Below are 26,138 nucleotides of genomic sequence, written 5' to 3' on the forward strand. Positions count from 1 at the left end.
GTGTAGACAGACGGATGATATAGGAGGTTTAATTCTTCTGTTTGCTTCCCAAATATGTTTAATGTTAGTATACTATAACTTTCATATCATAGCAAAAAAAGCTTGGTATTCTGTCATCAATACCCACAAGCATAAATGTCAAAGAAAACAGGACAAATCTTGAAGTTTATACTACAAAAATACCTCAAGTAGCATCACCGCTCTGGATGAACGAATACTGTAGTAACACCTGTGAGAACACATTTTATGAACTTATAACAACAACAAAAAAAAAAGTAGGAGGTGATAAGTTACCACACTTCTAAAATGAACGCTGCTCTTAAAAGCATTTTAGTCACTAACAGTTTAAACCAAGTACTTTGTCAGAATGCAGGGCAATGCCAAAATAAGACGCTCCAATCCAGGACACTAATCTGAAATGAGGATCTTAAACATACCAATTTTGAGATTTCTATTTTAATTTTTAAATCAGTCAATATTAAAAGAAACATTACATTTCACAACGAACAGTAAACTTCAGAAAATGTGAAAGGTATTTGCCAGTAAGTAGTCACTCATGGCTAATCTTTAAAAGGGTTACTGTACAAGAGAAACAATAATCTGTCTGGGTTGAAATGCAAACTGGCACAAGAGGTTTGAGTATGTAATGAAATCTGGTCCTTTAGGTTAGAGGATGACAGCTCTTCATTAAGAGTACTTGGAAGCACTGCCCTAAGCAGTTTTTTTTTTTTTTTTTTTTTTTTAAATCTGAATACATTTGTAACATGATCTCCACAACTTATCTGGTATCATAGTAACAAAATATATATATATATATATATATATATATATATGTGGTGTGATTGTCTTTTGTACCAGTGGTGCATTTAAGGCAAACACAATGGTAGCAAAACATACAACTGTACATTCATATCAGGCAATACATTCTGCTAATTTCAGGTTATACATTCAAATACATGTAATTAGAGTTTACATCAATACCACAATGCAAAAGATGCTCCATGTCAAGTAAAAAAAAAAAAAAAAAAAAAAAATTATATTAAGAATACAACTCAGTCATCTGTCAGATAGCAGTATTTTTATTCAAATAGACAATCAAACTATTATAATTAACTAAACCAATAGTATTAATATTTAAAAGCAAGGGGGTCTTGTCTAATGATGTCTTCTGAAAGGGCTTCAGACTCAATGTAGTAGGACACTTCATGGGGGGACAACTTTTTATTCAATAAGATCTGTTTTTATCTATTAAAGCACTCAAATAACTAACTATTCACAGTTTATAACGTGGGAGATTTACATTTGTAATATATAGACAGACAGACACAAACACACAGCAGGAAGACATTTATTTCAAGGCACCTCTTTTATGCAGAGATTCTACATAAGTCACTGCACTCTGCATGGATGTCAGGCAGTATCCCTCCTCACCAATCAAATACCTGAAAGACAGAATTGCAAGAAATGGGGGTTGCTTTCCAGTGTAATGGCTTTCCTGTTTTTGGAAAGTTAGTTAAGGACCAGCTAACACTGCCCCTGAATTACACTGTGATCTCTTATAAAACAGGGTTTTCCCACTACTGAGAAACTGTCCATTTACACTTGACAAAAAGCAAACATTACTTTGAGAATCAGGCTTAATCTGTCAATTACATCATTTAAAAAAAAAAATGTTTTAAAATGTATGTATTTAGCTTGCCTGCTCTGTGAATTAACAATTGGAAAATACAGACCTCTATGTGCCAAATTGGTATCTATAAAAAGAATAAGAGTATTACATTAAGAATTATTCAAAAAAATGAACTGTGCTATCCTATTGGGTATCCTGTAACTGTGCTATCCTATAGAGGCCAGGTCGTTCTGTTGTTATTCAATAACTGAACAGCAAATAAAGCATGGTTGAGAGATGACACCAATTAACTATTTGATTTTCTGGTCTAGCTCTTATTGAAAGGAGCATGTTTACAGAATTGCTTGTTATGCTGCCCGTTACAGTGCTGATGAACAAAATAGATTTAGATTTATAGACATATCTAATCTCCAAAAGGAAACAAAGGTGTTGAACTAAACAATGTTTTGTAATGCATTCTAAAAGGTTAATGATGTAGAGCTCTGAAACTGAATCAATGTGATTCTTCAAGCGCTTGCCAGAAGGATGTGCCTCAGAAGATAGTAGGATTTGGCCCTTTGAGGGTCAACAGTTTTTTTTAATTTATTTCAGCCTCATAACTGGTCCATCATAACTTCATCAAAAAACTCTAAGCTTGTTTGACTTTTTTGGTTCTTGTTCCTGACAATGATGAGCAAATATAGCGGTGAACAAAGTGCTTGCTGTGCCACCACGGGACATGAAAGCGGCACAGGAAACAGACCGCCAGCAGCCAGTGCTGCCCTACTTCCAAAACATTATTGTCCGCCATCACTGGGCACAGCTTCATCAGTATTCATTCTGTTCAGAAGTCTGGAATAGCTTTCTTTAGCTAAACATGCTGTATCATTCTAGTGACAGAAATAAAACAAAGAAATAACAATAAAAAAAAAAAACACTACACCTTTAAAATAATGGAAAACCCTGCAGGCAAAAAAAATAAATAAATAAAAATAAAAAATCAGAACAAATAGAGCTTGCAATTTACTTTGCACATCAGAATTCTGTCAAGCACACATCAGCAACAACCCACACAACACATAACTCAATACATACTACAGATAAATTTGACATATGCAATCTCAAAATAATTCAAATCCTTTTTTTTTTTTTTAAATATACATCACTGGGATATTAAGCTCATAATAATGAAATAAGTGCAGTTTTTTTATGTTCAACTGGTGTCTGTATTTGAGGTGTGTTGGTGTTGTGTCTCAGTGAAATGGCATCCTTCCCTTATTCTTTCAAAATACCTCCTATATAACCTGTTGACTCTGCACGCAGGAGCTTGAGCGTGCATGCCGGTGAGCTACCTGCCTCTGGCCAGCAGGGCCTGCTGTAGTGCGATGAGGAGAAAACAGCCCCTGGCGATTTTGCCTAGAATGCGAACCACTCTGACCCTAGTGTCTATACTCTTGAGACTGCATAGAATCTTCTCGATACTGCTCTCATGCAACAGTAAGCTAGTAAAACCGTAAGTGCTGTTATACATCAGGGCGTCAAATATACATTGCATGGTCCGCACCAGATGGCTGAATCAAAACACCTAGTGAACAGCACACAGAAGGTTTGCCAGGAAATGTACGAGTTGCTGGTCAAATTGACTGCAACGAGGACTATCTAGCAGGCAAGTAGGCTTAAACACATCTAGTCAACAGATATTATCTACATGTGCGTTCTGACAGCAACACAAAATAAATATAAGTTTAAAACTAGTATAATAATAAAAAAATAAAAAAACCCACAACAAAAACAAGACGTTGTGTACATAATCAGATGTCCTGCCAGTGCCATCCTGAATTGCGCAGTTGAAGAACAGCAAATAAATGTCTAAAACATCCACACAAGCTGTCTCTTGAAAAATTTGCAGGCAAACTGTTTCGGACATTCTGAAAATAAAAGCTGCCTTCTTAAAAGCAACAAATTAGAAAAACTTGAATCCCACATGCAAGTAAAGCATGAATAAGCGAATATATTTCTATAGGAATACTTTAAATCAGGCTTGTGTTAATAACAGGCATTGTGTTTATTATACTGTGTATGTACAGTATTCAAGTTTTTTTTTTTTTTTTTTTTTTAAAAGCATTAACACCGTTCTGTCATTTTACCTTGTACTGTACTTCCTCATTAAACGCAAGCAAACTAAAAAGGCTTCACATTGTTACCTCTACTATTGAACCTTAACTACTGTAACATACAAAATGTCATAAAGTGTCTATATTCTGATATCAGGGAGGACTACCACTGCCAAACTGCTCGAGTGTATATCGGAAAGAAGACTCAATCTCACCCCCCCACCTTTATATACTTTATAACCCAGTGGGAATGGAAAGACATTCCAAAACTTCCCACCCTTATCACTACAGCTTTGAATATATTCCGTTTCTAAAAGTGTAATGCACCATACAGTGTCAAAAGTTTCATATACATTTCAGAAGACGGTCACACACCCCAACATCTTTAGTCCATGTTCAGAGACAACAGATAATTATTGTTACAAGGCTGTTTTTTAGGGCAAAACAATGTGAGAGAGATGAGTACCGACACTGAAAAGCAACTCGATACCTCGGGTATGCCAACCGAATTTGATTAAAAAGAAACCTTGTCACAATTTTGCCTCAAAATGGTCTAGCAGAACACAGCCAGCCAGGACAGCAACCTGACATCAGCCAAGACTGCAACACTAGTGCTAGAAATGTATGATGGTGTACCACCATTTTATCTACAAAAACCCTAATCCCTGAAGGGTGAGCTTCCTATGGTTAATACACAGGTTGTGCATCACTGAAATCTATGTAATAGGAAAGTGGCCTAGTATTCAAAGACTTCAAAACAGAATAGCTATTTTACCGAAGAGGTTTACGTAAAAAACATTTTACAGTTAATGCAGTCATAGCTGAATAGTTTGCATGCAAGTTCTGTAGTTATTTTCACTGTGACACTGCTGGTACCCCCTCCCCAAAAGGAAACACACAATCACAGTATAAATGTTTAAAATTGGAACTTGCTCTTTGATCTTATGTTTCTGGGCTTCAGTTCACACTATGCAAAGCTTCTGCCGGCTTAGTCTCTCTCTTGCCCTCTACTTTAGAAAAAGCATCTGATAGCATAGGCTGGTTTTACAGTGCAGAAATGTGGTGTCAGTTGGCTTTGTTATACAGGTTTAGAAAGTCACACTAGGTACTAAGTGTATCGTGACACTAGACTGCTTGGAATTAAAAACTTTGGGTGACCTCCTGATGATTAGTCCAAGACATGAGAGAAGTGGCTCTCACCTGCCAAAGCTATTGGGAAGTGTTTCCTTCTCTTAAGCTTGGGCCCTGGTCTTTAAGTGTGTTTCTTTTTTACACAGCTGTATAGCGCATGTTAGCGAAAGACGTATGGCACGGGCAGTGTTATGAAAGACCACCATTTGGTTATTAGACCTATTACTTGACCTCACAGCTTCTTGGATTATGCGACACATACTTGATTGTGTTTGGAACAATGTCCTTTATGCTCATAGAAAATCCACAACAGCAGTGAGTATGCTGAGAAAAAAGATATTGCAGGAATACGTACAACAGCAAGCTGCAATGCGTTTAGTTGCAAACCATACAGCCTATTCAATAATTATCCAAGGAAACACCCTCTTTTACTTTAAAATTCCAATTTCACAAACTCTGTCTCATGCAAATCCAATGCGTCTGCAAAATCAGCCACAGAAAATGAATTTTCACAGAGGCCTGTAATTGAGAAGTTTTTACATAGCAACTCTAACCAGCTAACCCACAAGTTTCTTCTATTTATTTTAATTCGTATTTTGTGGTGACAAAATCCCATTTTTTTTTTCGAAAATACACAAACCTCAAATTCCAAAACCACAGTGTCATCTAAAGCCAATTGCCGCAAACAGCTTTAAAAAAATATATAAATAAAAAACAAATTAAAAAGCAAAAACATTCTGTATAGCTGATAGGCATTCATTTTATTAGATACAAATTTTACTTTTAATTTATAGAAGGAAGAAAAAAATAACAGATGGATAAAAGGGCCGAACATGTCAGTAACAAATACATTATACACGCTCCATAACTGTAAAAACTAAAATTACAGTAGTCAGTATAATGACAAGAAGATCGTCATGACCGACAACCACATATTCATATGTTAAGGTTAAAACCCAAAATGAAGGCAATTTGCAAACTGCCTGCTGACTTTGGGCAAAGCCTGAAATAAAAATTGAAATAACTTATTTCGGGATTTGCCCGGGAAAACCACGGTCTGCCCATTGCTTCACAGGCAGAGTCCGAATCACTCCCTCTGTTCTTTCATTCCTGTTCCAAGTGACAAGGAACATACATTGAAAGCTTGAACCCAGGCTTAGAACAACCATATCCCTTAAAGTGGTTGAAGCTGTCAAAACATGTATTGGTCTCAAAATATGCAGATTGGTTTGAAAGGAGCACATTTTCATTTTAAAAACAAGACACTGGTACTGTCCAAGGTTAAAGATTGTTCTCAGTTTGCTTGCCTTGAAGTCTGTTACTGCTTTATTTTCTAGGCAATTTTATCGCACCAATATATTTGGGTTCAAAGTCTTACTGGCTGCAAAGCATGTCAGTCACTAGTGGAAGCGGCCAATTGGTTATTGAGAGTAAAGCAGGCCTGAAGGGGTGGATATTATTTCATTATTTCAATGATCCGCGAATTGCAATAGCATCTGAAATAAGTTCTTGAACCTACTGTAGTACCAGATGTCATGGTTTAAAATAAAAAAAAAAAAAAAAAAAAAAACAGACTTGCTAAAAAACACATGTGTTTCTTTCAAAACTGCACACTTGAGACCTATATAGTGCAAGGCCAGGAAAATGCATAGCATTATTGTGATAGCTACAATTGGACCTGCAAGGATGAGTTACAATTTTAGCTGCAAGGATGAAAATGTAAAAATAAATATTATATCAGATTTGGATATATATTGCAAGGATTAAATAATGTAAAAAAAAATCTAAATATTAAAAATATATATATATATATATATTTTTTTTTTTTTTTTTTTTTTTTTTTTTTTTACCACAAACTGAGCATGAAAAAATGTCTTATTTATGTTGGAACCCACCTGCCAAAAGCTGCGAGGTAGGGTATATCATTGAATAGCAATCACATTAAAATTATAGATTTCTCTGTGAACTTAAATTAGTCACTGTGTATGGTTCAGACAGCTTTGCAATAGGTGTCTAGTTTATAATGCATTGTATATTTTGCAGCTTTTATTTCCTAACCCTCAAAATGTGATTGCGATTAGGAACATGCTGAAGAGATTCTCAAAAAAAACGGAAAAACTTTTTTCCAGGAGACGAATGGGAAATGCCCAGTTTTAACAGCTAACCAAGTAAGGGATGCTAACAGAAAACCTGAAACCACAATTGAAGAATAGTGTTTCTACGGGCCTTATTTACAAAACATTTTTGGACAGTTTTAAGTAATTAAAATCATGTTTGCAGTTCATGGAGACCTTTTTTGAGCATTCAAAAAAAAAAGTTATAAAGGAATGTTTAAATCACAATGTGGTTTCCATACATACCAACACCTGTTTGCTTCAGTTCATGAATTATTTAACAATACAAATTATGCTGTTGAAAGCATAGGATTAGCAGCAGTTTTGTGATAAACAGCTTTGTGAAGAAATAGTTTTGGGATATTAATAAGTGATGCAGTTGTTGTGTCACTATTAACTACAAGTTAAGGAAATTGCAGGCTATAAATAGAACCATTGTTTTCCCAGAAACGGGAGGTTCTGTTAGTTGAAAGAAAATTAAATGAGAAGAATGTGGTTTTCATATGCCAACCAGCAGCTGTGAAAGCATTTGCAATTACAGTATTGATACATTTTAAATGCCTACAATGTAAAACAGTGGATAGACAGCACCACATTAAATGAATAAAATAATAATAATACAATCTTGAAGTATCCTTTCATCTTCAATTGTGTTATTCCCTGTGGAAGCAAATGTTGACGACTCCACTGTTAGTTTTTCTATATCTTGCCATTTTTGAAAGATAACACTCCATGTAGATAACCTAAACTGAATAAAACAGGGCCAACAGCTGTAACCCAAGGTAAACTACACAAGTGATTCACCTGTTTCCGCATGTATTTTAAAAATCACCAATAAAGCAAAGCATTTGTACCCTTCATGGATAAACTCCTCCAGCGCTGCACACTCAGACACCAGCTGTGGCAGGTCACTCTTCAGGGCAACATAGGACAAAATGGGCAACAGGTCATCAGCACCACTGGGAGGGAAATAAATAAATAAAGACCAGGAGGAGGCAGGTTAGCATGCAGGTCATTATTACATTCTCCACTGGGTCAATAGGTAGCACAGCCTCTTATAGGACACACCAACACATGTTTAAACCTTGCCTGGGGTTTAACTGCTTTGCTTATGTAGTGCTCTGGATAACGGTCCTGGTAGGTTATCATTAAATTGTTATAACTGTATCACAATATCCTTATTGAGGCTAGGCATACATTCTCCAAGATTAGAAAAAAAGAACAATAAGAATAACCTATAATTCTCTATTTGGAAGACATTAAAAACTAACAGGAGCCAAAACCAAGCTTTGTGTCTTGTAACATGTTTAAAATAATAATAATAATAATAATAATAATAATAATAATAATAATAATAATAATACTACTAATAATACTACTACAAGGATCTAATGGTCTCAGAAGAGGTTAAAGTGGAGGAACATTTTCTAACATTTAAATCAGATCGCTCTATTCTTGGCTGGGTGCTTTCCTGCACCACACATACAAGGAAAAGAGTACTTCAAGGTTGCACCACACTAGCTTAATGGAAGTAAAGTACAGTGCCAGCCCACTGACAATTGATCCATCAAGACATGACAGAGAGTATTCAGCTGACACACTCAAGCAAAAAATAATTTGGACACTAAAGCAATGCCACTGCTAAAAGGTAAACACAAAGCTACAATGCCTGCTGTGCGTGACAGTGTGCTATGGTGTTACATTTCATATTTAAGCTGTGTTAACTTGAGATTCACGCACGCCTGCCCATTCCCAAAACACATTATGGAAACAAAAAAAAAGGTTTGCAAGAAACAAAACAAGTTTTGTAGGCCAAGAGATTGTTTGAAACTTCCAGTAGCTTCACAATGACTAAAAGCATGGCAATGCATTTACAGCACAATATATTGGATTGGACATCGCCAAGAACCACTCGGATTGCAAAACATTTAAAGCATTTAAACTGACATTTTAAGATACTCTTAAATATTGGAATAATTGAAACAATGAAATCTAATCTGATAACTGGTTCTCTCAGCACAGCTATGTTTCCAGCACAGCATAAAACAAGGAGATTCAGTAAATGAGGATACAGTTACAATAAGCTGAAGGTAATTGCAACTTTAATAACAATGCTGCATTCCTTCCTTTTTGAGATATCACAAAAATTAGATCACAACTTTAAATGTTTAATGCAAAAGCAGCTACCATAGTAGGGTTTAAAGGTTATACCAGAAGTGAACTAGCAATGTCAGTATTTTAATTGTATTCAGCTGTTTGAGCTGAAAACAGAAAAATGTGAAGTGTTAAAAAAAAAAAAAAAAAAAGAGATACAGCACCAGGCTGATCAAAAACATGATTTATTTTTAAAGTGGCGACTGGTCGACCTAGCTGATGATTTTTACCTCATCTGTTCGTTCTACCCCTAATTCACAGCGACATTGACAGAACTGGGCATATCGCATTACCTCTAATGACAGCTACAAGGATTAAATCCAAAAATAAAAAAGACATGATCATATTTACTAGGAATTTGCCTGCGGGGGGGTGGGGGGAGGAATAAAAGAAAAAATAAAGCAATCAATGTAATCATGGAATGACATGCTTAACATTTTACTGCAGTCTGCACCTATGATAGTCCCAAACAAAACATCAAACAGTGAAAGACTTGACTTTCAGATGGAATTACAACTCTTCCCCCAAATTAAAAGACACACTAGAGGTCTCAAGAATTTGAATGCTCTTTTTTATTCCATTGTGCGCCGCTCACATATAATGGGTAATAAACACACCTTGGTAAATCAAAGACCTTGCAAAAAAATAGAATATTGAATTGCTTTGGTTATTGTGTTTACATAATGAAAATGGACATAAAGGACAACCAACAGTTGGAACATAAGAAATAAAATCAAGTTGAAGGAAATGCTTAATTTATATTATATACACACATACATACATACATACATACACACACACACAGTGCCATGAAAAAGTGTTTGCCCTCTGTCTGATTTTCTGCATTTTTACATTGAATTTGGTCAGATCTTTTCATGGGTTGTAGTAGTATATAGAGGAGAGTCAGAGAAAAAATGATACCAAAGTTTATTGCTTCTTTCATTTGCTTGGTGTGCAAGGTAATCAAACATGCAATCTTCAGGTGTGAAAAAGTTATTGCCCCCCCCCCCCCCCCCCCCCCCGTTAACTCAACCCAATTAAAGGGATAATTAGGGTCAGCTGTTTGAATATTTTGGTTAACAATCAGGCCTGATTTGGGCCAGCCCTGGCCAATATAAATCTGACTAACTTTGGTCCTTACCATCAGAGTGAAGTTGTTACCACACAGGTTCTAGGGGCACATCATGCCACAATCAAAAGAAATTCCTGAATTGCTCTGGAAAAAAAAGTTGTTGATGCCTATCAGTCTGGAAAGGGTTAAAGCAATTTATAAGGCTCTAGGGCTCCACCAAACCACAGTCAGAGACATATTGTCCAAATGGAGAAAGCTTGGGACAGTAATGAATCTTTCCAGCAGTTGGCCGTCCTGCCAAAATCTCTCCAAGAGCAAGGCGTAAAATCGTCCAGGAAGTCACAAAGAACCCTAGAACAACATCCAGGGATCTGCAGACCTCTCTCGCCTCAGCTAAGGTCAGTGTTCATTACTCCACCATCATAGAGACACAGGAAACTTTTTGGCCAACACGGGCCCTGTCATGTCTGGTGAAAAGCAAACACTGCATTCCACAACAAGAACCTCATAACAATGGTCAAGCATGGTGGTGGTAGTGTCATGATTTGGGGATGCTTTGCTGCATCAGGATCTGGACAGCTTGCCATCATCTGATAGCATTCAGTGTCAAAAATATGCAAAAATGCAGAAAATCAGACAGGGGTCAAATTCTTTTTCATGGTACTATATTATAATTGTATATATCACACACACACACGATATATATACACACACACATTTCTGTCCCCTGTAGCTGATTCTAAAGGCAATGACTAAACGATTCATAAAGATCAAAAGTGCATCATAAATACAGAGTATATTAGCTTTTAATAAAATCTGTGGTTATAATAGAGAAAGTCTTCCAGCAAGAAAATCACACCCACAACTACTAAAGACTGGAACACAAGCCTCCTGGTTAAAAATAACTAAAACCAGAATGGGCATAGTGCCACAACAGAAGAGCAGGCAGCCCCAAAAAACTACCAAAATTAGACGTTTCATTGCAGGATACCGTAAATTAAAAACACCACATTGGATTTGAGTGCCTTGTTGCAATAAAGGTTTAAAGACATGCAATGTTCAAAAATTGTATTCACAAACATTTGTCATACAGATAAAACATTCTTGTTGCTTTTGTAACTACAATACAATTGATGTTAACATCCACGTTCTTGCTCGATTGATGTGAACAATGTCATCACTGATCCTGCTTTGCTGAAGTCCTGCATATCTTGAATTAAGTTTATAAAAAATAAATAAAGCGAAGTAGCGATGTATTTGCTTAAGGTTCTACTAGCACTATCAGAATTCATCACATGGACACTATTCCAAAAGAACACATTGAGACTCAATTCCTCACGCAACAGGCTAAATTTGCCAAACCTTAAACAGGTAAATAACCAGAAACATGAGTTACACAGTCTGGTACACCTTTTTTCCCCACCAGTCACAATGGGGAGTGCTATTATTCCAAGGACATCAATCAAGTAACCATTGGGTAATAATGGTACAGCTGTTTTTCAAAGGCAGCAGTATAGTATAGGGTCAAATGGAATGTGTGGAATGGATTTCGAAGGAATGGCATCACTGATGGAATAGTTTGTATACGTGAAGTAAAATGGACCTCCACTAGTTAATTCAGTCAAGTACTGGTAATGGAACTTGACTGAGAATCATAGAAAACAGCTTTCTACTAATTGTAAAGAGACAGTTGGCCGTGTGATTAAAACTTGCTTATAACATGGTCCTCAAGGGTGAACATTTAATATTATTCGTTTTGAATGAGGTTTCTAAAACAGTGTCTTACCAGTTCATTTTTTACAACAGTAATGGAACTTAAATTGGGAAAAACCATGACCCCATTTTAGGTCACAAGTCAATGTCAGTCAGTACTTAAAATGATCTCTTACACATGAGACTCAGGCAATGGGGTCACAGCATTATAATTAAAAGGACTGCCACAAAAGCGTTCTCTTGTAGGACATCCTGAAATTTAACCAAGAGAAGGATGCCAATACTTCAATTTTCCCTTTCCGGTCTGATGTCTGCCCCTGTCTGACATCAAAAAGACATCAAGCACAGGTCTCTAGTCGTTTTTTCTCCGGAAAAAGACGAGAAAACCTTTCAAAGGCCGAGTGGAAAAAAAAAAAAAAAATCAGACATTTGCAGAGCTTTGTGAGATGTTATAGTAACAAAATAATGACTTGGATCGCATTATTGAGGAGTTTGGTGATAAAACGAGTGATCAGGAGAGGATTTATCAGTATGCATGACTATGAAGAGGTATGTGAAATACAACGAACAAGGGGTGGGGCAAGGCTGGAGATGTAGTATCGAGTGTCCTTTTGCAATGCAGTGCCTTTTAAACCCGTTTTACTCTGAAAAAAATACTTTAAAAACGGCACTTGGACTGCAAAGGGTTAAATCTATCCGGAAACCAAGTCATATGACCAAAATATCACAGCTGTCACAGGCCAAAGTGAAGGGTACTGATGGATTTTGCCAAAGAAGTTTCTATGGAACAAAGTTAGCATCTCAAATGGATTATACAAGGTTAAACAGCAGCAATGGATCAACAACAGATCAACTCCCCTCACAAGGATCTTTAATGACTGCTTGAAACGAGAATTGATTACAGAATATCAGGATCGTAACAAAACATAGTAGCTTAGAGTATGGATCCTTCAACTGTAATTGGACCAACAACTCGGCAAGAAATAAAACACTGATTCTTTTTCAGTACAGTACATTAATCTTGAAGTTTTCTTTTTTGCATGTGGATTAAAACCAGGGCCACCCAACTCCACTTTAATGTGAAATCAGCCATATACTAATGTTCACCTGTTGCTTTAATAAATCCACCAGCAAAAGAAGACCAACAAGGAAAACAATACAGCAGCAAAGGAAACCTCCTCAAGTTCAGAACTATGGCATGCAACTCCCGCTAGCAATTTCATTTGCCTGTAAGCAAACTTGGTTATAATTCTGTATTTAGTTATGTTATGACATCAACAAACCTGCAAGTGAAAATACAGAAACTCTGGCCTGACTCCATGTCCCTCGGGAGTACATGGGAGTGGTAGGGGGGGGCGTTACTGTAGCAAGAGATAATAGACCGGGGTGTGGGAGACAGTGTTCCAACAGGCAAGATGGCATGTGCAGGCACTGGGAATCCTCACTACTCCCATACAGTCTGACACTTATTTTTTTTACAGCTGAAAAAACATATGGCACCGTTTTACTTTGGCCTTTTGAGTACAATATCTGTAATATTCAAAGCCATCCAGTTTTCTTCACCAGGAAAGCAGAACACATTTTGTTTGGTTCACATGAAGGATGTGAATTAATTGGTCACTATAGCAAGCCTTCCCACACTACATTGTACATCATATATGTTTTCTTGTATTCTGTAGGTAATAAGAAAATCTACAAGGGCAAATATTAAATGCATATAAAACTATGCTTTTTAACATAAATAAAAGCATCCAAATGAGCATACTGTGAAGGACGGATATGCTGAAGAGATCAGTTTCACTGATACCCAGAGGATAAATCATAAAATGGTTACATTTCTACTGGACATCAATGGAACATTTACTGAGAGAATGACAGTGTACCTTGTTTGTGATGCATTAACTTACCTTGCCCCAATAAACACAACACATTCTACTGTCCACAAAGATTTTTCTCAATTGTTTTGTTTAATTAATAACCACAAGGATTTTGAAAGATTATAAAAAATTGTTCCTCAAAAGACTACGTATTTGTTGTACCACATAAAGGGTTATGGGTAATCACATTCCAAATTCAAAACATTAACATCAAGAGCACTCATTCTCCATCTATACAAAGAGAGATGGAGATTAAAACAGTGGCAAACCACTTCCCAACTCCACTCTACGACTTTTCACCCCTGCCCTATTTATTCAACCCAGAGGACATAGATGCTTTCTATCTGCGTTGCAGCATGCTATACAACTACAAGAAGTCTGGGAGCACTTTTCTTGGCCCAACCAGCCCACCACCCCAATCCACTGATTCAAAGTGACAAGTTAAAACCACACTAACTGCCACATCATTCTTACATTTCTTGCAGACCCACAAACCATTAGCATGTGTTGCCATGAACTGTCAGAAACCATCCATCCTGTATCCATTAAAATGATTCTCACTGTGCTGGAGGGCTGCAGTCGTCCATTACGATTCTAAAAACAAGCCTTCCAGTTTGTCTGACTTAAGGGGCGTTCACAGCGGACGCAGTCACCACAGACCTATGTTCACACCGAATGCGGCAGGGGAAAGTCAGTGGGCGGTCTGTTGTTACGTCACAGCTCTATGTGCAAGCAACAAACAGAAAATGCCAACGGGAAGGGAAAACTGTTTTTATACAGAAGTCACAAAGCATAGTAAAAAATTAAGTAATGAGGAGCTAAACATATATACATAAATCCAAATTTTAACTTTTTCTGTTCCAGCTCCGAGAATCCATCAGCATACCATTTTTTTTTTTAATACTGGTTATTTGAGACCAATGAGGAATATTCTCATGACCTAAAATGAACAAGAGAAACCGTTAGGTTACGTATTGTAACCCTGGTTCCCTGAAAGAGAAGAACCAACAACATTATGTTCGGGATATGCCTGCCTATTGGCAGGTATTTACTGAGCTCTCTATACAAGAGTTGCTGGGATGAAGCCCTCAGTCCTGCCTACGGAGGGATTAAAACAGTCATACTGAGGAAGACATTTCTCTTTTTGCATCAAACCCGTGAGGGCGACCGATGCGACCTCGCAGTTGGTGGTCGTTTTCTCTTTCAGGGAACCAAGGTTCAGTAAGGAACCAAACGTTCCCTTACAATTCAAAAATGACCACCAGCAACATTATGTATACCAGAGCCGTCACGAGGGAGAAAGAATGGCAGCATAGGAGGGACGCATCAGAACTGTATAACCCAAGGTCAGCGGTGCAAGCATGCAACCTCAAGGACCCTCGTGCCTATTGAATGCAAAGAAGAATCTACCACATTGAAGCAGTAGAATCTGGAGAATGTATGCGGCATAGCCCAGCTACCTGCCGTACATACATCAAACAGCGAGGCCCTCCGAGGCCCCTCTGGGTCCAATGGCAGCACGGAAAACTCAAAGACACTCCCCTAAAAGGCGAAGCGGAAATACTTCCTGTGTGCTGGATGAATAGGGATGTGAAATATGTGTCCTTTCAGTCCACTGTGATAAATCAGTCACCTGGTCGGACAGCCTGGCGAGTCGGCGGCGCAACATACCAGAGTACAGGAGAGGAGCATTGAGGCTACCTGCTGAGACGCCTTGTGTTCTCGATAAGAACGCTGCAGCAATTCCTCAACCGCTGGTCCAAAGCAATGCTCAGGGTAGGTAGGGGTTGCTTCTGAAGGAAGGAGCCAACTTTCCATGAGGCCGCGATCGAAATCGCATCGTGGTCCTCCTTAGCAATGTTGACATCAGGTTTGTAACATCCGGGGCGACCACCAGTGCATGCGGGGTCAGCTCCGGGATGGCGGTATCGGCTGAGCTGAGCCTGCTGTATGCATATGGCTCAGCTGTGCTAGCAGGGGACATTGTGCAGGACATGAAAGTGTGGACTTAAGCCACGCTTGATGTCTGCACAGACACAAGGGCATTGTTTAAACACCAGAAGATGCAGACCTGTGTATTGAAGCACTCAGGCACCAAGGGTGCAGAAGCACGAGGACACTGAGTGAGGTAGAATACAGTACTGGTGCACTGAAGAATCGAGGCACCCAGTGCAGGTGTTATTGACATGCTGTGGCGTTAAGCACCGAGGCATGGAGCATCTAAGCACAAGGTCGCCAAAGCATCAAGATGCACCTAGCATTAACCGTGTGTAGTCAACACAACCCGTGGCAGAGCATAGCATACGCAGGCTCAAGTGGCTGCGGTAGACAAATCAGGAGAGCAGGACATGGGAGCACACAGCGCATCACGGCGATAACTTGGTTCCGGACCATGTGCACAACATGGCAGCACGTAGTGTATACCAGAGTAGAGCACAGGCTCAAGGAGCCGAGGCAATTCAGCTATGGGAGAAACACATTCACCATGCCAGACGTGCCGAGTAGGCGGGCTGAAACAAGCCTGCTGATTCAACTCAACAGCAGGACACGTCAGAGCTGGGTCCCGGTGGAAGAATCATGCTTGCATTATTTATTCATTTCTAAACTGCAAGGCAGTGCAGAAACGACCACATACACACAAAGAGCAAGCTGTGAGAGTAAAAAATAAGTCACCATGGCAATGCGGGCAACTGATTTTGTTTTATTCTTACCGGCCCACTGAGTATGCGGGCTGAAACAAGCTGGCGTATGCAACTCAACAGCAGGGCGCAGCACAGCTGGGTCCCGGTGGAGAAACCGTTTGTTGTTGTTGTGTTTTTTTTTTTCCCCTCCCCCAGGGCAGTGTAATAAAACCACACATACAAGCACGCAACAGGAGTCTCTTTCTTTTCTTCAAGGTTAGAAAAGCAAATTACAAAATCGTAAAGCGATTTAGGCTGTAGAAAAGAAAAAGAGTAAACACAGCGCAGTTGTGCAGGGTTTATAGCGGAGTTCACAGAAAATTCGAGAGAAAGCTATCACACAGTGCTTATCACAGAAACTGGACAGCGGTGTCTACCCTCGACTCTCTGCAGTCAGACAACTGGGGCAGCGTGTAGCCTGCAGTGGAGTGGAGCACCGTCTACTGGCACAGGTCATCAAGGCACCGCGAGCATGGAGCACACAAGAGCGCTATGTGCACCGAGGTATTAGACAACTGCCTACTGAACACCATGCACACCGAGTACTGTACACACCGCAGCGCTATGCACCGCGCACAACGAGTGCACTAAGCACTGTGTGCTCCGAGATACAGAAGCACCAGTGGACAGCTGAAGCAGCAGTGCCTACCCTTACCGTGTGTAATCACACACCTGGTCAGCACATAGCATGCACCAGGGGGTACACACAGGCTGAAGATGCTGCTGGTGCGCATGCACCAAGCACCATGCACACTGAGGCACTGAAGTACCAAGGGCTGAGCGTGCACTGAGGTACCGAAGCACCAGGGGTAGCTAACCACGTGGAGTCAGTCACCTGGTCAGCGCATAGCATGCACCAGGGGAGACAGAGGGCAAAGCCATGGCAGGCACGTGTGCACCGAGGTACCGAAGCACTAGGGGCAGCCGAAGCAGCGGTGCTTACCCTAACCGCATGTAATCGCACACCTGGTCAGCGTGTAGCGTATACCAGAAGAAACACAGGCTGAAGACGCAGCGGGTGAACCTGTGGGCTGAGTACAACACAATAATAATATTACAGGGGTGCACGGTGCTGTTGTTGAGGCAGCTAACGAGGTCTACTCTACAACGGGTCTGGAAAAATACAGCATGTGGAGGACAAGGCCTGCTGGGTTTTATTTTTTGTTTTTGTTTTGTTTTTTAGTGCCACTTGGTAGCCAGCTGAGTCGCTTGACAGTGGGGGTAAGGCAGAGCCACACAAGTGAAAGGCTGTAAAAGATGACAACACTCACTCCTTTAAATCAATACTGCACAGGCAGTCGACTCACATACCACAGATAGGAAAGGCTAAACCAGGAGTCACTGATTCCATGAAAGCAGCATGCCAGCGTTCAGCCTGAAAGGCAAGGGAACTGCAGTGGACTTGAAGCTCTTTTTCACAATACGCTCAGATACCAGGACAGAAGGTTTTACCTTGCCGCCTTGAGAGGCAAAAAGAGAAATGGCTTCCTCCATAGGATGGTTTTAATACCTTGGTAGGTGGGACCGAGGGAGTCACCCAAGGAAGGGGCCTACTGGCAGCCCTGGTATAGAGAGCTCAGAAAATACCCACCAATAGGCAGCCATAACCTATACATAATGCTGGTGGTCGTCTTCAAATTGAAAGGGAACGGGGTGTCTCAAACATCTTTACCATTAAGCGTAAAAGTAAACTGCAAAAGGATTTGTTGGCAAAATGAACACAGTGGCTTCATTTGGAAAATCACCACATAAAAATCAAGGGATTGTGTGTTTTTCTACTGTATTCACCTGCTGGATGCACTGATCTACAGCACATGTATCACAGCACGGCTGGTTAAAGATGTAACAAGTTTCCAGAGCCTCTTGTGTCCCTGACCACAAGCCATTCAGATCACTGTGGGCAAGTTGCACTGCTTCAGCAAAACTAGGCAAGCATTTGCCTACTGCTATTCTTTTCAGATAAGACACCAAGCCAGTACGACAGGAGGAGTCAGTCAGCACCAAAGCCAGAGAGGTGGTTCAGACACCGGATTTCATGAACTGAAGGCCCTTATTCTGTTTGTGGGCTTGAACTGGGTACACTGACTGTGCTGTAATGGGCAGCTGTTTCTGGAATGCAGCACATAGTAATCCTAGGAGCTGTGTTATAAAAAAAGAAGTTAGGTTTGCAGTCTTGTTGCCAAGGACAGTCAAACTACTATTTACCGAGATAAAGGACAGCAACGTTTACAGGTGATAAATGTAGCCACATTATATCAGTATATGCTAAAATTGTTGAGAAAAAGCTGTCTTCTTAAAAAGGCTAAACACAAACCAGACCAACCCCCCTCAAGTTGGTATGCCAAAAAATTTTGATCGGAAAATATTTTTCTTTAAAAAGTAAGCAATTTTAAATGTACCTTTTATGTGCTTGCTGCCTAAACAAACAAGTTTCTAATTTCATGTAATCATGAGACTTAAACCAAATAAATATAACGTAATATTTAGACAATCATTTTTTTTTTCCGTTTCCTGTGTTTGCTTTCAATGATCACATAACTAAAGAATGAGCATTTAATTATGAGCTGTAAATGACAAGCACTGAGGTCTTCCTAGGAAATCTCCTATAGTGGGTAGAAATGCCCTAGATCTAAACAATTTTAATATCTGCATTTCATTCATTGCCCATAAAAGTACAGTATCTGAGACTAGCATATATATTGGTAGTAACTGATTAAAATAAAGAAAAAAATCAGAAATTGGACTGGGCAGTTTACAGCCATATTGACTGGAGAGGCAGTGTCCTTCTGGGTGAGCCTAGAAGAGGTTGTGAGCAGGAAGGGGTTAAACACAGAGTGGATACTCACATAGCTGCTGAGCTGTGCAAGGTAGCCGGCTCGTGGGATGTGCGGTACTCCTCTGCACACTCACAGATCAGACGCAGGGTTCGTACTGAAATGCAAGAGGAAGTGAGACTAACAGTGTCAGGGACAACAGGAAACCTCACTTTGCAAAAAACTTTGGTCAGCCATGGTCTTTAAGATTCCAATGCCTTCTTTCTACATCCCTGCCCAGAAGCATTTGGATTTTAATAATGTATAAATAGAATATGTGGAATGAATATTTTCAAAATTGTTTCAGGTATGAAACAACTGAAGATTAAGATTTTCTGAACCACTTGCCTGTTGGGTGGGGAAACTTTCCTGACCAGCCTGGAGAAGTTGAATCATCAAGATTCATTAGTTGGACCTTATCACCAGACAAGAAGATTCAATCTGACAACCAGACAATTAAAAACCCTGCTTCTAATAACCTTATGCAAAGTCCAACATATTGCTGGTTTATTTTAATAATGCTGGAAAGACACTGAATGTGCATTGGTATCCTCAGAAACTCACCAATACACTCAAGTTTCTTTTGTGGACAGCAATCTTTTGAGATGAGCCTCAGTTCCTGCACAGCAGATTCATAAGGGCAAGAACCAGGAGCAGTTTCTGAGGGGCAAAGTTTAGATGCAACACCCACATCTCCAGGCTTAGCATTTCTGTAGAGTCTCACACTCTCTTCAAAAGCCAACTCTCTGTGTCCGTAAACTTTTCTACAAAGAAAGGAAAATTTAAAACATCAGAAACACACTTCCAGACACATAGAATAGGAACTTCAATATTCACTTCATGAATAAGAAACAGCAGACGGCTCTCTACTGAAGCATTCATTTTGAAAAATAACTCAGTTGTAGCCATAATGTATATAATAGAACACTTAATTCAAATCGCAATCCACAGTCACTCCTTCCCACATGCAGCAGTGCCATCTGCTGGTAAATAAAGATTTTTTTGTACCCTTGAATCTATAAAGGAAACCAATGACCAACTTTTTTCCTTCTCCATGATAAGATGTATCATCTTTTTTTTTTTTTAGAGAAAGGAATACTGAGTAACCTTTTAGCACCCTACACCCATGTGTTAGTTGTTTAAAATGAAAAATTACCTAAAGAGAGCCAGCAACAAGGGCCAGATGGGTGGGAAGAAAGCCTCCTCGATGCTGGTGAGGCACTGGTCCTTGGAGGCAGTCATGTTCAGGGGCTCAAAGGACAGAATACACAAGGACAGCAGTCGATCTGGTTAGAGAAACACTGAGGTCTAAATGAACTGTATATACAGTGGTGCTCCCTGGTGGTCACCAGGCAGATTCACATACTGCATCAGAAGGTAGTTTTAAAATGATTTTTAAGCTAAAGAAAAAAAAAATTCTTGTAAACACGCTCATGAATGTTAAGTCAACGCCCATCAGTGTGCGGATTACATAACATTTTCATTTCACTTAATTATCTGACAGTCAAAAGCCATTACTGTGTTTGATTATATTACTATACACATTACTGATCAGATAAGCATTTATGTACCTTGGCTAACCCAAACCCTGTTTAAATCTACACTATACAGTAATACTCAAACACAACCTTGCAATATTCAAATGAGTATCTCTTACTTTGTATGCAAAATAGAATTATCTACTGACCTGGCTGAATTAGGGATCAGGCCTACTTGTCTGCTCAACACTGTCTTTCATTCTACTGGCAACTTCAGAGATCGATAAATAAAATAAAAATGTAAACCCCACACTATTCTGTTTGATTTAGCTATGGGGTTGAGAGTTGATAAGCGTTGGTCTTGTTTCTGTACTTGTATGCACTCCAAATACTGAATAACATTTAACAAACATGCATTACCACTACAAATGACAAATTAAATGCAAACAAACTTATGTTTAAAAAGGATAAGCCATAACTTACTGCATGTAAATCATATTGAAATTATAAAAGTCCTTACGAATTTTAATAGACAGTAAAGTATGGAAGAATAAGAGTGTCCATTTCTTCCACTAACCTATAGAGTTGTGGATTTCCTTCACAATGCTCCTGAGGTGTGCCTGAAGCACCCCCTCCTCCAGCTTGTGAATCAGGGGATCCACAGCAGGATTGGACATATCTGGCAGGCTGGCAGACAGGCACTCAAACTGGGTCAGAAACTGCTCCAAATCCTCAAAAGAACTGTCCTGCTCTCCCATGCTCACTACTAACTTGTCCGCTTTAGTGCTCTGCCCAGTTTGTGTTTGTTCTTTAGCGCACGTGTTGGCATTGTAGTCTTCAGTGATGGGCAGGGATGCGACTGAAAGACAGTGTCTCAGTTTCTGTCTGTTTATTTTGTTGTTTTCCTGAACTGATTGCATACAATGGATGCTTTGTGAGGACTTCATGTTGCGCCCCCTGCAGGTGGATGTGGATGGTGACTCAGGGACCTTGCTGACAATGGGGTAGAGCTGGTTGTAAATCCTGTACTGCAGTCTCTTCAGGAGCTTCATTATAGGATGCTCTGGATGGCTTTAAAAAAATAACTAAAAATCAAAACACTTAAAACAGTATTAAGTGTTGTCTTACATTTTTTTAAAATTTATATTAACCTCAGAAAATCATATTTGTGAATATAAAATGCCCATTGGCTACTTTGTATCAAAGGTTAAAGGATACGTTTATTTACCTGAAGATATAAGAGATAAGACCAGACACCACAGAGAGGTTGTGTGGATTTTTCTTTAGATTTGCTTTCCATTGTTTTGGCCAATCCTGGAGGATAATAACATAAGGAAAACCAAAGTTCAACATGCCTTTTAAAACTAGCAAAGCCAGGCGCTTGCAGTAGTTTTTGGTCTTGGAAGGCATCGTTGTTACTGTCAAGACTATATAACCAGACTGTATATACCCAGTTTGTTCATGCTGCTTATATAAATGGCTCGACACACCATGACCTTCTCGAACTTAAAAACTGCATGTTTATGTACGTCTGCTATATCCCAACATACCGCACAATGGCTGTAGTAGACATTACTTCTCAGTCTCTCCATGGAACTTACATGATCCCGCTCGTACTCCAGAATGGTGGCATATAGGATTTTCTGCTCCTGTTCTTCAGGGGTTAGAGATGAAGAACTGGAAAAGCTCCTAAACAAACAAGATGACTCAATTATTTCATCATGACCATATAAACCTACTCTGAAGAGGAGAAATACTTCAGTGCCAAAATTGAGAATCATGGCAATTACGTCTGCCAAGTTAGAATGAAAGGGATCAATGTGAGATTTACAAAACGGAAAAACAACAGCTGTGACTCAGGACCAAACTGAGACAACTAGAGTAACACGACAACTGTTCAGATTGTTTGAAGGACTCTTTACTTATGTTTCTGTGCAGATCTAGACACCAACAGCACAGGCAAAACACAATTTGTTTAATGATTAGTAGAAATAAAAAGTGGAAAAAATCTGGTTCTTCCCATGTTTTTTGGTGAAAAACAAAACATTAACTTTTATTAATTTAGTTTTTTAAAGATCTCCCCCATGTTTTAAAGTGAATTACCACCATAAGCACAGTGGGTATCAAGCCTGGGGAATGGTCAATAGGACTTAGTTGTCTAAAGCAACAATGTTACAACACACACACTAAAAAAAAAGTAATACAAAAAATAAGTGTTTTACCTTTTGGCTTCCTCCTTCAATCTCAGCCTCCTCTCTTCCATCCTCCTCTGAAGCTGTTTAGTTCTTTGATAAGAAACCATGCATTCAAAAAAAGAAATACATCTTTCTACTCGTGAATTTGTGTAATTAGTTACACCATCTTTTACCACAGAGCATTAGAAATATTACATATTTTTTAATACATATTACAATTTTTAAAATGTTAATGGAAGACACATATGATGGAAGTATATCTTACAAAGCACCTAAAGCGAGTGAAGTTACCAATACCCTAAGTTACAGCTAATATAACCCTGTTATGAAAGCTATTGTAATACTTGATTTTAAATGCTTTAAGATCAGTAATGTTAAGATTGTGCTGCAATAAACGAGCTAAAAACCATGGCCCTCTGAACGAATGTATAGTTCATTACAAATACCGTAAAATACGTTGTATAAGTCGATTTTCTATGCATTTCTGTGAGGCCCTTAAAAGAGAGGAGCGACTAATACATCAGTGCAACGTATGCACCGGTGTGTCTAACAATAAATTACTGCATCAGTGCCACAATGGGATTACTACAGCCACAGTTATTATGGCTCACACAAATTTAACTGTCAACACCCCGATTTTATTTTCAGGATCTACGGCATTCAGGTCATGTTGCTAAATAGAAACACAAAAACACTGATCTAATTTGTTACTTTTAATACCCGTACCCATTTTGAATGTTAAACAGAATCTTGACTGACCTCATCTCGACCCTGAGGCGTGTACACTAGCTGTTAATCTCTATGAATTTTCTTATTCGCACCCTCCTGAGCCACTGATTTGTCAGACAGAACCCGCCCCTGGGATCCGTAGCAAACATCTATTGGTTAGAAAGCAGAGTAAACTTATCAAGGCTTCTGTTTGTTCTACTGCAATGCTATAATAATTCAGGTGTCGGTCTTTGAGACTGGATAAAGTAGGACAGCCAGACAAAAAACAAAAATGCTACACAATAAGTTTGAAATGGTGCGTTGTTTAATTTGCCAAAATGCATGGCAATTGCTATGCTGAAAAAACAGTACGTGACTGGAGGCGAAGCAAAGACAAACTTAAATATGGCAAAAGAAAAATGAGCTGAGAGGAGGAACGTGTTAATGGCCAGATGTAGAAAACATTTTGTTTGAATGGAGTACAGTACTGGCAATGACTTTAATACATGCTGCAACTTCTACATTTCAGTGCAACGCAGTGGTACGCTTGTAAAGTATGTGTATGGTTCTGATTAACAAAACAAAATTAATGTATTTGTACAGATGGAAATTTAATGCAACTGTACTGCACAGTATGTAACACTAATACCCCTTTCACACAGGCAGAGTTATGAAGGCTCAGAATCGGCACTGATGCGGTACTTTGGTCTGTGTGAATTGCCTATACCGTCACAGAGCCGTCATATTTTCTGCCGTCTCTCAACCACCCTGCGAGGTGGTTTAGAGATGGCACTGAAGCATCTTAACTCCTGTGTGAAATGCTATGCTGGCACTGAAGCGCTATAGTGGGCGTGGATTGAAAGTCAACCACCCATGTGATTGTATACGGACGTCGTCCGTGTTTAACACTTTAATTTTTTTCAAATACAGTGGCCGATCAAGAACGAGATATAGCAATTGGAAAAGTTAAGGAATTGTTAACTTTACAATAATGGCAGCTAAATAGAAGCGGCACTTTGAACTGTGCATAGAACTTGGGATTCAGATTCGCACAGATTCTGCACCAATTCAGTTAATGTGATCGGAGGACTTCTAGAATGCAGAGGAAACTCAAAGTGAGCAACAGGCACAATAGGCTGTTAAATAAATGTTATATTTAAGGGAAGCACCGAATCCAAGTTTTGGAGATTTTGCCGAATACATCTCAAAAGATTCGGCCGAATACCACACCGAATTCTACAAAAATTGTCAAGAAAACTGAAGGAAGCTGTTGAATGAAAAACAGACTGGCAGCTGCTAACAAGGGACACGCACAGTCTATAGTGTTGAGCCTTTTAGTTAATATTTTTATTACCGAATGGAAATATATCCCTGAATAAGATTTCAGTTTGAAGCTTACACAATTTTCCGCTAGCCCCCTCCCCCACAACAGAAATGTCAAAATACAGAACCGTTTACTTTACCTTTACAAGAAAGGAGAGCTGCGTCTTTGCCATAACCCACTATTTTCTTGTCAGTTGATCTAAGAGCTAGGAGAAAATTATTACCGTGAGTGATTATATATATCTCTCTCAATTAATTTTTTTTTTTTTTTTTTTTTTTTTTAAAACATCCAAGATGGATCAATAGCGGCACTTGTGTGTTAAAGTGGTATAAGATGTTTTGTTTTCTGGTTACTAGATGGTGCACTGTTTAGATGTTGTTTTTTTGCTTTTTTATTTATGCAAGCAGCACTGTTTGATAGAATAGTTTCAGCTGCATTTGTAAAAGCCAACGCTGCTGAAACTATTATCCAAGTATGGTTTTGGAAAAAATGTTCAGTAAAGCAAGTATGATATGTTCTTGAACTTGTTTGGGTACTTTGAGCTAAAATAAAACAGGTTAATGCAAATGTGATGTGGGATGTATAACAATTTCATGCTCTATTAATTATTATTTTTAAAATCCATTCAAGTACCATCTGTTAGTGATTTACACTGTTACTACCCGAATTCACAGTACTGTAGTAATATTACCTATATTTCGATGTATTTCGGCATTGCATTTAAATTTACTTGAACCAATTATTTAGAAATTTTGAAAAACTAAATAGTTTCTAGCAGTTTAACTAAAAATATAAAACACTAAAATGATGTATGGAATAAAATGTTGCAAACAAGGGTTATTTTGAAACTAAACCTGTGTATCTCTATTTATCAGTGTTGAGCATGTATGAAAAATCAATTTTAAACACAAGACAGTGTTTTCCTAAAATGGAATTCTCAAAAACTGGGGAGCAACTTTTACGCCAGCGCGACCTATACCACAATTTTTTACGGTAGGTGCAATAAGTTCATTGCTGCAGAGGCAACCAGTTTACTTGATGACAATCTGTAATGATAAAATAAAAAAATAAATAAAAAAAACTTGCTCATTATAGCCTGAAGCTAGCTAGAGACAACTACAGTGCTTCCTTCATATTTCACCATTTAATAATGTA

The 26,138-nt window shown here is 38.8% G+C and overlaps 1 protein-coding gene across 2 annotated transcripts in view; it reads right to left on the reverse strand.

Moving 5' to 3' along the window:
* Positions 1 to 844: 844 nt before the first annotated feature.
* The window catches only part of LOC121296094 (VPS9 domain-containing protein 1-like), a 28,250-nt gene continuing 2,956 nt past the window's right edge, over positions 845 to 26,138 (reverse strand). Inside the window, exons 3-11 of one of the 2 annotated variants that reach the window (XM_041221288.1) lie at positions 22,979 to 23,031; positions 22,358 to 22,445; positions 21,985 to 22,070; positions 21,334 to 21,827; positions 20,435 to 20,564; positions 19,843 to 20,042; positions 19,312 to 19,396; positions 7,823 to 7,927; positions 845 to 1,442 (exon numbers count right to left, since the gene is read on the reverse strand). In XM_041221288.1, coding sequence (XP_041077222.1) covers positions 1,349 to 1,442; positions 7,823 to 7,927; positions 19,312 to 19,396; positions 19,843 to 20,042; positions 20,435 to 20,564; positions 21,334 to 21,827; positions 21,985 to 22,070; positions 22,358 to 22,445; positions 22,979 to 23,031 — 1,335 coding nt within the window. In that variant the 3' untranslated portion in view covers positions 845 to 1,348. The remainder of the gene's footprint in view (positions 1,443 to 7,822; positions 7,928 to 19,311; positions 19,397 to 19,842; positions 20,043 to 20,434; positions 20,565 to 21,333; positions 21,828 to 21,984; positions 22,071 to 22,357; positions 22,446 to 22,978; positions 23,032 to 26,138) is intronic. The other variant, XM_041221289.1, reaches the window with a different exon arrangement.

This window comes from Polyodon spathula, chromosome 21 (assembly GCF_017654505.1).
Source record: "Polyodon spathula isolate WHYD16114869_AA chromosome 21, ASM1765450v1, whole genome shotgun sequence".
Taxonomy (NCBI): Eukaryota; Metazoa; Chordata; class Actinopteri; order Acipenseriformes; family Polyodontidae; genus Polyodon; species Polyodon spathula.